Source organism: Cheilinus undulatus, linkage group 9 (genome assembly GCF_018320785.1).
Source record: "Cheilinus undulatus linkage group 9, ASM1832078v1, whole genome shotgun sequence".
In the NCBI taxonomy this organism is placed as follows: domain Eukaryota; kingdom Metazoa; phylum Chordata; class Actinopteri; order Labriformes; family Labridae; genus Cheilinus; species Cheilinus undulatus.
In genome coordinates this window covers 10981675-10995348 of record NC_054873.1, presented here as the reverse complement: position 1 = coordinate 10995348, position 13674 = coordinate 10981675, and the positions used below count along the sequence as shown (strand labels likewise).

The following is a 13674-nucleotide window of genomic DNA, read 5'->3' as shown; positions in this document are numbered from 1 at the left end:
CCTCTTGGCAGCCGGTCCTTGAAGGCTTTTAAAGGTAGAGGGTAAAATGAATGCAGCAAAATATTAAAATCTCCTGGGGGACAATCCTGTTCAGTCTGCAAGAGAACTACTGCTTAGGAGAAGATTTATTTTTCAGCATGACAATGACCCGAGGTCTATGGTGAAAGCTACACAGAAATGGTTTAAAGACAACAAGGTGAATGTTCTGGAGTGGCTAAGTCAAACCTGCATCTATCAAATACTGACTTGGATGGGGTGAAAATATCGCTTATTTTATATTTTATATTATTAATATATTTTATATTATTAATATATTTTTGTCAAAAAGCCAAATTTGGTAATGACCATGATTGATTTATAACAGAAAAAGGGTTAACATCCAAGGGGGTGAATGCTTGTGTAGGCACTGTATTTGCATTATAAAGCAGGTAAACCTAATAAAGTGGTGGTAAGTGTGTACCACTGTTTTCTGGTTCTGCCACAGGAAACCATGGAGACTAAACCTAAACATAATATTCTGGAGTTGAAGCTGATAAATATTGAGAAGCAGTTGATTATACTGCAATCATCACAAAGAAGAAAAGAGAGGAGGCATCAGCGGAGATGAAATCTTCTGCAGCTGAATCAGTCGGGGCAGAGGATGGGGGAATTTTTTGTGCTCGTTCGACTTGTTGCCAACAAGCAAACATCAAACAACAAACAGACAAAATTAGCTTTTAGATTAGCAACTAGCTGCTGAACATTGTGGAGCAGTTATCAGCTGAAAGGCAAGCTATTTCCCTGAAGTAAGTAGTGGCCAAAAGAGAGATAAGATGATTAAATATTGGCCGGAAAGAAAAAAGACTCCAAGTTGAAGCGAGTGCTGCTGTTTTTGTCCACAATAAGATATTTATATGGTAATACATACTGTGTTCCAGACTTGATGTGCAAGCAAAAAATGGTTTAAATGCTGCAAAATGCTGATCGACTACTTAAAAAACCTGAAAAGAAACAGAACCTTCTTTTGAATAAATCACAGACAGATTATTTGTTTGGTGCTTTCATGCATATTCAGCTCACAAGAAAAATAAATGGACACAATCCAAATCTGCAACCAAACAGAACGCAGGGATGCATTTTTAATGGATTTTCTTGGTTAATTATTATATTTTCGATGAGGCTTTTAGCTTTATTTTGAACTGAATTTAGAATGATGCAATGGTGATAATCCATCTCCCTCGCTGCTTTCGATGTCTCATTCCAGGTGGTGATGGCTGTGGCTCAGCTGTATTTTCATCTTGCCCCGAAAGCAGAAGTTGGGGTGATTGCAAAGGCCTTGGTCCGTCTTCTGAGGAGCCACAGGTGAGCAGAAGTTTCTCTATGTTGAAGCATGTATAAGTACCAAAGTAGGTTATTCTGGAATTAATCCCTGTATACTCAAGCTTAGAGTATGAGCCATTTTAAATTGTAAATGTAGCTGAGAACAGTGCTAAGGGTGAAAATTATGTGTGTCATGTAAAAAAAATGCTCAAAACAACTCAAAGTGCAAAAAGGAGAAGCTGTGTGTGATAAGAGAAAGCTATTAAAACCATGAAACTCAGCAAAGTGGAAAACAGTATGGGGGGGCAAGTGAGGGTAGTAAAATAAATCTCCCCTGCCCTGAAGCAGAGAGTGAAATTAAACGGGGAGCTGAGTGAGACTGAGGTAAACATGAAGGCATAAACCATGAGGAGTGATGGTGACACATCAGTGGCCTCGTGGCTATTAGTCCTGAAAACTGTCAGCCTCTTATTGAACAAGTGCTCCAGTGGCTCTGGGTGTGTTTGTAATGGGATCATCATTCAGCAGCAACCAAACAGCAGCATCCCTCTGTGGGGGTTTGTCACAAACCTATTGTACTGTGTGATATGTTTCATCAGGCCTAATTATTGGTATGGAGTCAGCGGTGGCTCAGCTGTGGCTTTGCAACAAAATGTATGAAAAACAAAATCCTCAGTGTTTGAAACCACTTACTGGTGTTGTGCAGTTATCGACCATTTACAAACAAATTCCTGAATAGGGATGCAGATATAAAGTTCCACAAATTTGCAGCTAAAGCCTGGCACACACTAAAAGATTTTTGAAACCATAACTGATTTTGAAGTCTTTCTAATAAAAAAGACAGACCTAGCAGTTAGTTCTTATAGTTTGGACACCACACACTAACAGATCATTCACTAATGACCAGTCTCCACTCTCAAAACTAGAAATTTCATGCAGTTTAACGTTAAGTAAACAAGTTAAGTGTGGCTGGTTGTTTGCTATCTTCTACATTCACTAAAGTAGCAGTTTTGGTCCTGCTCCTCTCCCTGTCAGCTGGATTGTGGTGCATTTTACTGGACACATGGTACAAGCATATTGTTGCCACATTTCAACAAGTTGGTCCTCAATTTGTGATGCACATAAACGTCATGCTTCAGGTTTACTTTAACGGCTGTGTTTTTTGTGCTTCCTGATGGCTATCAGTCTGTTCTACATAATAATCAACTGCATGTGGTTGGCGTTCCCTAGTGTTCCCTTCATACAACAGGATTTCAGATCATAAATATTGAACATGTTTACACGTTTCACCCTGACCCTGAGGGAAGGTTCACTCTTAAACCCCTCACACCACAGGAAAATCTGGAAAGTCTTAAGAACCATCTGATAGTCAGGCCTTTGTTAATTTTGGTTAGAGGGTGGAAATCTACTCCAAAACCAGCACAATTATCTTATGAATGCATCCTGCCTGAACACTGCGATTCTCCAACAGTGCTGTAACAAAGCTCTGCCATCAGTAAGCCTTTGCACTTTCATATTGATTTTGCGGTGGTGTAATATCAGTGTTCCAGTCTGTGATTCTGCAGTGCATTAAAGCGTTGTAGAATCACAAGGTAGCATGGCATGTAAACACACAGAGAGCTCGATATACGCACTCAGAGTTACACATGAACACACGGCGCTGCTGCCACCCACTGGCTTCATCAATCCCCTGTCATCCCTTTAATGCCCCTGTTATCACTGCTGATACTGGCAGAGAGGTGAGATCACTTCGTCCAGTCATTGCCTTTATAGGCCACCGTGGCTTTCATACTGAAGCAAAGCATCAGACAGCTGTAAACACTGGACCTTTATCTGAAGCCTTAAAAGGACACGTTTATTAATTTGATTTATTTGTAATGGGAGTATGTACAATAACAAACTTAAATGTCGCCATGTGATGCAGTGTATCGTGTATTGATGCACTGAGATAAATGATTAGCCCTTACCAACATTCAAAAATCCAAAGCTATTTTATATTCAGTGCATTCACAAAGTATTCAGACCCTCTTCACTTTTTTCAATTTTATCATATTGCAGCCTGATGCTTCAGTCAAAAAAATATTTTAATTGCATATTATTCTTGTTGATATGCACTCAGTATTAAATTGATTGGACATGATTTGGAAAGGCACACACCTCTTGGTAGAAGGCCTCACCGCTGACAATGCACAATTCTGAAATGGGAGAGGTTTGTCACAACCAGCTGGCTGGCTGCAGTTCAGATTGTCCTCCCAGAACTTTGTCCTATACCCACACAGGATCTCTGGTGTCAGTGACCATTGGGTTCTTGGTCAACTCTCTTACTAAGGCCATTTCCCTCTGATTGCTCAGTTCGGCCAGGCATTTTTAAAATATATTTCTATTTTCACCTTGTCTTGATAGGGTCCTGACGTTAGATTAATGCGGATAAAAATGTTTTTTTTTTTTTTTTATGCAGCATCAGGCTGCAACATAACAAAATTGAAAAAGTGAAGGGGGTCTGAATACTTATACTTATCTTACATTATTATTCTTGTGGTCCTACTGACGTTTATGTTTGGTTCATTTAACTGAATAACTCTAAACATATTAAAATCTAGTAAAATACCTCACTGGTTCATCCCACAGTGTTGTTTAGAGCTGATAATTGTTTTAAGCAAAGCAGATAAGAAATAAAAAGATTCATTGATTGTCACTTGATTACCACTGTTGTTTATTAATATTAATTCCATCATACTCTTTTCTACATTAATCTCCACTGTTTCTGTCTTTTCTACAGTGAAGTCCAGTATGTTGTTCTCCAGAATGTGGCCACAATGACGATTAAGAGACGGGTGAGCTACAAGCATCATTTTATGGATGTTTTATGAAACATGAAATTGACTGGTGGACGTTAACCGAGGTTTTCTTTTATGTTTCATAGGGGATGTTTGAGCCATACCTGAAGAGTTTCTACATTCGCTCAACAGACCCGACACAGATTAAAGTCCTCAAGGTTATTTTTATTCTCTTTATTGTGCTAAAATCATTTTCTCTGTTATCTAAGCTCTGACTCAGTGAACAAGGAATTTTTTTTCTAAGGCACGGTGTTGTTCCAGCTTATTTTTCAGCCTCAATCACTGTACACTGAGCTTTCTGCCTGAAACTGTGCAGCAGTGAAGCACACTGAAGATGTTTCTACCAAAAACAACTCTAATGTCATGTCAAACTTTTTGTTAAAGCACAAACAAAAATTTAAATGCTTAAAGGATTTATTTAACCTGCCATGCTAAACCACTGTCAATGATTAAGACTTAAGAAGGTAGACATTAGTCTGTAAAAGTTAGATTAAAAACTGAAACCACAGTTCTCGCAAGTAAAAAATGCCAAAGAAAAATTATGATACAAAAATGATTACACTGCTTTTAACACATTTTATTGTCTTGCAGCTGGAAGTCCTCACCAATCTAGCCAATGAGACAAACATTTCAACAATTCTCAGAGAATTCCAGGTATGTGCAGAACATTGGACAATTTTCTGAAGAGTGAATTCTGTCTATTACCACAGTAGCAAGATGAAAACTGTGCAAATCTCTGCCTCAGTACTGAGGGATTCACTTTCCTAAATGTTTCATCGTATTCACTGAACATTTCTTTCCTGCAGACGTACATAAAGAGCATGGATAAAGACTTTGTGGCTGCAACAATCCAAGCAATTGGCCGCTGTGCAACCAATATTGGAGAGGTCAGGGACACATGTCTGAATGGTCTGGTGCAGCTGCTGTCCAACCGAGATGGTAAATTGTTATATTCTTAAAGAGATAAATATTCAGTATTCACAATAAAAAGAAGGAATAACTTCTGTTTTGCATGGAAAAGACCATATATTAAAGCTAACTTCTTTTTATTTGTATAATATAGTATAGTGCATTTCTTCCATTCAGTCTGGTTAATTTTGGTTTAGTATGGCATGTATTTGTGTTTACACTGTCAAACGTTAAGAAAATAACTGATCCATTCTGCCCTACTTTTTGGCACCCTTATGTTGTTGTACAAAGCATACGTATCAGACCCTAAAGTCTGGAGCTAGACTCGCTGCTGACTTTCAACCCTGCCAAACAAGTCAGGGTCCGGTTGGCTGTGGAAACATAAGCAAGATCAGAATCTAATGTACTGAACCAGACTGCTGACTGCTTGGTAGAAATGCACCATTACAGAAGAATTTAACATGGTACAAAAATAGAAACAAAAGATCAGAACTTTCAGAGGATAATGTAAGAAAAGGGAGTTTCATTTTCACGGTTTATTTGAGGATGAAGATAAAGCATTAAGTGTTCATTTATGAAGTGCTTTTTCATCTTTTTTTCATGCAGAGTTGGTTGTAGCTGAGTCTGTGGTGGTCATTAAGAAGCTGCTGCAGATGCAGCCAGAGAAGCACAGCGACATCATAAAACACATGGCAAAACTAACAGACAACATCCAGGTGAGAAGATCATTTACAAAGTCAATGGGAAGAGCTGTGCTTTAAAGTTTTAACCTGTCCGTTTATATCAGGAGTCTCATCTCTGCCCAGTACAAGTGGAATAGATGAAGATGAACACACTCTTTTGAATTGATTTGACTTGATTTGATTGAATCTTTTTCAGGTGCCGATGGCTCGGGCTAGTATCCTTTGGCTAATTGGAGAATATTGTGAACACGTACCAAAGATTGCTCCTGATGTCCTGAGGAAGATGGCCAAATCGTTCACTAATGAAGAGGACATAGTCAAGCTGCAGATCATCAACTTGGCAGCCAAGCTCTATCTAACCAACTCAAAACAGGTCTGACGGCATACTTTTTCTTTTTTCGTCTTTTACAAAATGACTTAAACAAAGTAACGGGTCAGTTAGTGTGTGCCACGTTACAAGGATCCAGTACTGTCAGATTTATGAGAAAAACATAAAGTAATTATCTTAGGTTTTAAGAGAAGTTTGCTCAGATTTTTCATTTGGTCTGATTTTTTTTTAGAAATCCCAAATTACTGCCTTATTCAGAACTATTTTGACATTAAAAATACGTATGAGGATGAAATTCTTAGTCCCCCTATCAGAACATAATTTTTAAAGTATTTCCAAGTGCTGTTAAACAGAGCAAGGAATTCTTAACACAGCTTTTCCAAACATAGTTTTAATTTGGATGCTTACATTATTTTTCTTTGCACACAGAAAAAATATTTCACAAGAACTGCAAGGGCCAAAATAAGTAGCTCTTTTTGGAACTGACTTTTTTGTTTCTCCATAGCACAAAACACTGTTGTGCAATGACCTTCTTTAACTTTGTATTGTTTAAAGCTTGAAAAATCAAGGTAAACTGAGGATTATCTTAGCCTTTACACACAGTAGATAAACCTCGGTCAGCGTTTGAGCTGTCACTGGAGAAAACATCCTGACAAGAAAACAAACAAATCAGTTTAGACTTGAGAATAATAGTTGTTCATGCTTACAAAGCAGGAGAAGGAGATACACAGTTGTCAGTGTTTCCCAGAGTCAAGAACTGGAGTGAGAAGTATAATCAAGAAATTCAAAGAGAGCCACACAGTCCAAAACAAGCCTGGCAGAGGTAGGAAGAGAAACAAAGTCCAAAGACCTCAGAAAAACAGAGAAGACACTAGTGAATGATTTAGCCAAGTCAGGAATTGTAGTCTCAAAGAAGACCATCACTAGTCCCCTGCACAGGAATGGACTAAGTAAAAGTCCACTTCTGCAAAATTTAGACCCTGGTAGTTATTGGTTGTTGTGAAATAATTTTGTTCCTGTGTCGAAAGTAAAATTGTAAGCATCCAAAATAAAAGTAGGATGTTTGGAAAAGCTGTGTTAAAAATATTGTCTCTGTTTAATAGCACTTGGGAAATACCTAAAGATGTAATTGTAATGATTTAAATGCAGCACCAGAACATAGTTTGTCTGGTGTCTTGTCCCTGACCTTTAGAGAATTTGAGGAGTTAAGAGAAAGTATCTTAAACTCCTCACTGGAGCCTTTAGGTGGATGCAGGGGTGGTTGAAAGTACAAGCGCTGTATTGATGCAGACAGAGCTGTCAATGAGATGGCAGAGGGAGAGACTGGAAATTTTGCAGCTTAAACAGACAGCCAATTGGGAGGATGTTTGTCAGAGGTTTGGATAATGATACATGTCAAGTGTGAAATCAGCAGAGCTCAGGTTGTCTGCCTGAACTAGCTTAAAGGCACATTTGTAAAAACATATACCTCAGAACTCCCACTTCTGTGCTTATTGCAGCTCATACTGATACTACAGCTTTACCACTCACTGAGAAGTACTCAAATCTATCACTTTGGTAAAACAACCAGAATTTACAACTACTGGTTAGCATGAAGAAGTTTTAGGTTTAGTGTTGTAGTCATAGAGGGAAGAAAATCTGAGAATAAGCATCAAATATTCAGAAAAGCAGCATTCTATCAGCTACTTAGTGCATGATTAAATCTACCTAGCAACCCATGAATTTAAACTAAATACGTAGAAATTCCCCAGTAACTATGCAGGACACCATGGCAATTCTCTAATCTGTCTTTGAAGCTACTTAGCCACACCTTACCAACTGCTGGAGAAGCTGGGTAGCACTTAAAACTGCCTAATGATATGTAATTAGTCAGCTGATGAACCAAGTAGTGTTCACTGACTTTCTCTGATGTTAGGCCCATCATATTAGTTGTTAAAATGTGGTTTGATTTCAGCTCATCGTCCTTCCACAAACCACAGATGGCAGGTATTCTGGTTTATATTTTTCTCCTCCGAGATGTTGATCAAATTCCATCTTTTCACAGACAAAACTGCTGACACAGTATGTTCTCAACTTGGCCAAGTATGACCAGAACTACGACATCAGAGATCGAGCTCGCTTCATTCGCCAGCTCATTGTTCCCACAGAGAAGAGCGGGGCGCTCAGCAAGTACGCTAAGAAACTCTTCCTTGCCCTCAAACCTGCACCAGTGCTTGAGTCTCCATTTAAAGGTACAAAAATCATTTTAGAAGAAAAGACAAACACTTTAGAACTTCCTTTTTTTTTTGTTTCTTTTAATCTTAAAACTCTCCTGGTTGGCCCCTCAGGTCATGCATAATCTTCTCATTTGGAACCTATGATGCTAATTTATCAGTCCGTTTATCCATTTGTAAATATTCTGTATTTTAGTGTCTTATTTTTACTAAATCATGTTCTGTTTTTAATTATGATAAACACTTTTAATTGCTTTTTGCGAGAATGGTGCTGCATAAATTAACTCTCTTTGCTCATATTCACAAGCACTCTGCAGAAAAGAAACCACTGAAAGCTAATTCTGCATACTTTTAACATGGCTAATTTGCTTAAATCAATAAATTAAAAGCTGTCAGCTTGCACTTTTTGTTTGCATTACTTAAAGCCCTTAAAATTATAGGACATTAATTTTCAATATTTAAACAACTAAATGGATTTATTTTACCTCTATTTGTCTAGATTTGCTTTCTTGATCCTTTTTTCTTGTGTTGTTGCAGATCGAGACCACTTCCAGCTGGGTTCATTGTCCCACTTGCTGAATGCCAAGGCTGGCGGCTACCAGGAGTTGCCCGACTGGCCTGAAGCCGCCCCAGACCCCTCCGTGCGCAACGTGGAGGTGAAGGAGTCTGTGCGTGCAGTGGGAACAGTAACATACAGAGACACAGGGGCCCTCTGGGGTCTCCAGGGGCCCCGAAAGGTGGAGGGGAGCGACGTTTGCTCCTGCCCCAGAGCAGTGCCTCAGAGGGGCCGGCCAGAGTCACCAAAGCTTCACATCCAATATAACATTAACTCCAATATAACATTTATTCCTCTTCCATTGGCCATCTTTCATTCATTTTTATCTCATTGGCATTAACAGCTCATCGCTAACATGCATCCTTTGGCCTCCATCAGTCTCTAAATGGATGCTGCTTGTCAATAACTCCCCCCTCTAAAGAGGAGATGAGTTACAAAAGAAATAAAAGAGAGGAATAGAGCCTTGATTTAAAAGCATCTGATTCAATGTGAAAACTTGTAGTGAACTCCTGAACCTCTCTGCTGCACCTGCTTCTGTTTGGCAGCAACTTACTCGCCCCATCCAGGTGATTTCTCACCAGCGTTTGAGCCCATAGCACATGTGAAACAGAAGGGAACACACTCAGGAGCTAGAGCCCAAGTTTTCTCTTCAATTCTGTTAGCAGCAACACATAGATCTCCTGTCATTCCTGCTTGGGATTTACATCTAAAACAACATTTTCATAGGATGCCATTAGATGATATTATTTTTGTGTTTTTCCACACATCTAAGTGGAAACACGTTATCTCCAGAACAAGACATTTAAATTTGAGCCAAGTGTGTTCATAGTGCTTACTTTTTTCAAGCATCATCCCCTTTCATCTTCTCCATGCCATTTCCTCCATGTGCCATCGGTTCATAACTAACAATGTGATCTGAATGAAGACATGAAATCAAAACTTGAGTCACTCCCTTCTATGTAAAAATCAAGACTTACCTTACAAATCAACTTGATTTTAGATTCTAAGAGTGACCTTAAGACTTGATTTTGTTGTCTTATTTGTTTATTATTGTAATTCTAGTTTAGATTTTTTAAACCCACAGCTTGATGTTTCATGATAAATGTTAACTTATTGTTTTATTGTGAAGCAGATTTCAGGATGAGGCCACAGGTGCATTTCTGCATAAACTCTGACTGTTATATTGATTTTTCTAGAGGTAGAGAAGCTCATAGAGGACCATACCGGGGGCTTCTGCTGGCTAAATAAGTTAACTTTAATTAGAGTCTTCTGTTTTTCAGAGCATTTAATTTGCATCTGATTTAATCTCCTACCTTCCTGGAAGACATTTGGTTCATTTTGCACAGAAGTGATGTCTATCAGAGATAGCCCACCACAATAGACTATTTTATTGTTGTATTTTTTTATCAGAAATAACTTGAGATAATGCTGCTGTCTGAAGACACTTTGTTGAGCTCTGTTGTTGCTTTCAAAGACCCTCTGACATTTCATTGATTTCCCAACAGCCTGCCTCTTACTGCAATAAGGTTTGCAATGACATGCTCCGGTTTGACTTTTCATAGGCCAGAATCTAATAACATTAGCCTTTTAGGTATAACATATGATGCTTGGAGGATGACTCATTTCCTGACCTTATAAAGAAGTTTACTGTAGTTTACCCTTTGCTTTTAGTTTTCAATGGGTAAAAGAAAATTGTAATAATATCACTTTAATTGGTTCAAAGCCAGCCCCTCTAAAATACAGTTTTATTCAACAAGCTTCGTACGAGCAATTGACTCAGGTGTTTCAGCTGACACGCCTGAGTCAATTGCTGCAACCCAAAGTAGAAACTACAGCATTCAAGATAAAAACCTTAAAATATAGATATGAATAAGGATCAATTTTGGATTAATTTTATGTTAAGCTTTTGCTAAATCAGGTGTTATTGCACAAACAAATTTACTTAAAGCAAATCAAAAGAGATTAGTTCTTAAAGACCCTGTAAAGTGAAATCCAAAGTCTGTGCCTTAACACACTAGATGTTTTAAAATATGGTTGCTGTAAACATGTGAAAACACTGAGATCTACATGTGACTGAATTCTGGATTCAGGCTGTTAGAAAGTCTTTCACCTCTATCCTGGTTTGGGTTTAATTTGGACGGGGCAAACATGTGAGCTCATGATGTCATGAGCCCACAGTTTGAATGACCCTGCCCCTCTAACACTACACTATAAAATCACAGAGCAGTTCATCTCAGTACAGTCTGTTTTTAGCTGATGTCACTGCCTTTCTTGAAAGTTACGGTCAGTTAAATGCTGTTTTTTGGTCATTGCGTGGTAAATTTGTCAAATCTTTCAGCCACAGTGGTCTATGGATCATTAAAGTATCATGATAGAGTTTTGAGCTAGAAACAGACTCTTCTCTCTTCTTCTAAGGTCAACAAAAGGTCAAGAGACTTGCTAATGGCGTGAGTGCTTCCTCAATACAGATTGTAGAATTTTTTTAATATGAGTAGATCATATAACGCCTGAGTCGGCATGACTTCATCTCATTCAGCAGACATGCCCACACCATCCTGGAGCAGACTTTATTGCCTCATTTTTCGTGATTTTGAGGCTTAATTTTATAAACTTAGAGATGTTTTAGTTGACTGAAATTTGACCTGGGGGTTCATAACACAGTGACCTACCAACAAATCTAAATACAGATATACTTTCACTTTACAGAGTCTTTAAAGTTGAAAACCATTATAACCTTATTTTGCAGAACATTTTCAAAGCACAAGTGCTAGAAGGCAGCTAAAAGGACAGATCATAATTCATAAGCAGAGGCAAAGATCAGGAAATAAAGGAAGTTTTAAAAGTTAAGACTCATTTAGAATAACTCAGGCAGACATGATAGTGTTAACTGACATCAAAATCATACTAAAGCTCTTACACAAGTCAATTTAATAATGACAAAGACTTAAGACGTCTTTAAATGTCTTTTTGTTGTTATTAGATGTCATTCTGATTGAGACATGAATAGTTTATCAAATCTGCACTGACTTGTTAACATCAGAAGAATTTATTTTGTGAATTTGCTTGTGATCTTTACGAAACATTTGAGGCAGCATATTTTTGTTCAGAAATCCCATAAAAGAGAATGGCAAATTCAGTTACATTTACTTTAAATGATTCTTAAAAAGGTCTTTAAACTTTTTTTGGTTTGATTAGATAAAAGTGTGCGGAAACCCTGGCTTGTAAGCAAGGGAAAAAACATAAAATGCTTCGAGAATAGTCAAAGATGATGTATAGTATATCTGATTTATAGTTTAGAAACAAAACTAAGCAGAAACATCTGCTATGGTCCTTTGTTTAGATGCTCCGAAGCCTCGATAACTGAAATGAGAGTTCCCTCACATCCACTGATGATGTGGCTACAGATTCTGGGAGGATCAGTGGCTCCTCTGAAGCCCACACCTCTCTAACAGGCTGTCCTCTGTTCATTACACAGATAGAGGAAGCCATAGACACCAGCGAGGGGCGAATTGGCTTGCTAGGAGACTGGCGAGAGGTGCCCTATTAAACCCTCCTCAGTTTGAGAGTGCAGTGGTGTTTGTTGTGACTGCTGTCTCTTTCCTCTTAGAGTCTTTTTCTGGTTGTCATCATGCAGTAAGTGATGGTGATCAAGCTGACAAGATAAGATTAATGAGATCTGACTCTTTGCAGATAAGCAGAGGATTAATACAGCTGCTGTTTTTTTCTCCCAAGTAGAGGAGATTATTCTTTATCCACTTTGTATATCTTAATTCTCCTTAAAGAGATAAAAATGTAGAATAGAAGTCATAAACAAGACCTATTCTACAACTTAAAGGAAATCTGATCAGAATTATTATATCAAGCATTATAAAACATAGCTTGACAGTTAATTCTTCCTTTCAAAACAGAAGTCTGTTATCAGAGATTAGGGTTCACAGACTTGCCTGTCTTGGAGCTTTCGAATCATGGACTAATATACAAAGCAGATTTTGTAGAAATGTCTGACATTGTTACTTTGCTTTGCCATAAGTCTATAATGAATCTTTGCTGATCTTGTCATGCAGTAGTGGAGAATTCCCCTTGGGAGGCAAAAGGTGATTTCTACACAGAGAAATTTTACCTAAAATGCTGTGTTTTGAGCTGTTCAAGACAAAGTCAAGCGTTTAATGTGAAAAGGTAAAATAACACCTTTATTCTTAAGCAGCTTGTGTCCCAAGAGTAGTGAAATATTCAGGCAGAAAAAAAAACAATGAAAAAAAAACCACCTCCATCTTAAGTCTGGATGACCAGTGTCACAGCCTGTTTGGGTTCAGTACTGTTTTACCATGGTTTAGCAAATTTAGCCCTGGTCTTGCCTGTGTTTCTTTAGTTGATGTCCATCCAGTCTTGCTCATTATGACAGGAAAGTTCATCTTTTTAAAAAGATACAGATCTTTGGCTCAGCTTAGTGGAGCTAGTTGTTTTGCTCCACTGAGCTCCCGGCTTTTGATTTGGTACCAGTTTGGCTTTTTGAATGTGGATTAAAAAACACCAAAAAATGGAGGAAAGGAAACTGGCACTCAAACAGGAGCTAGCTACTGTGGCTCACATTAAAGAGCCTTTTCGTAGCACAGGCTTGTTTATGAATGGCACTTCATTACTCTGTCTTACCCCACAAGCTTTATTCGGTTAACAGTGCATCACCTTTACAATTAGCTCAGTGCAAGACTCCTCTAAGCTCTTGTCTCCCTTCGTCTGGCTAGATGATGCCAGGAGGTCTGCAGGACTGAGTAAATTGTGATATTGATTGCTTTCACGCTAGGTAAATCTGTTAAACTTTACGACAAAAGAGTGTTTTGTTAAGTGTAGG

At 38.3% G+C, this 13674-nt stretch overlaps 1 protein-coding gene across 7 annotated transcripts in view; it reads left to right on the top strand.

The window, feature by feature from the left end:
- LOC121515620 (AP-3 complex subunit beta-2) overlaps positions 1–13674 on the top strand; it is an 84755-nt gene that overhangs the window by 46595 nt on the left and 24486 nt on the right. For 4 of the 7 annotated variants that reach the window (XM_041796485.1, XM_041796481.1, XM_041796479.1 and 1 more), the window contains 9 exons: positions 1244–1341; positions 4079–4133; positions 4223–4294; positions 4728–4790; positions 4943–5075; positions 5652–5761; positions 5925–6101; positions 8101–8287; positions 8807–8937. In XM_041796485.1, the coding sequence (XP_041652419.1) occupies positions 1244–1341; positions 4079–4133; positions 4223–4294; positions 4728–4790; positions 4943–5075; positions 5652–5761; positions 5925–6101; positions 8101–8287; positions 8807–8937 (1026 nt within the window). The remainder of the gene's footprint in view (positions 1–1243; positions 1342–4078; positions 4134–4222; positions 4295–4727; positions 4791–4942; positions 5076–5651; positions 5762–5924; positions 6102–8100; positions 8288–8806; positions 8938–13674) is intronic. The other 3 variants (XM_041796484.1, XM_041796483.1, XM_041796480.1) reach the window with 1 other exon arrangement.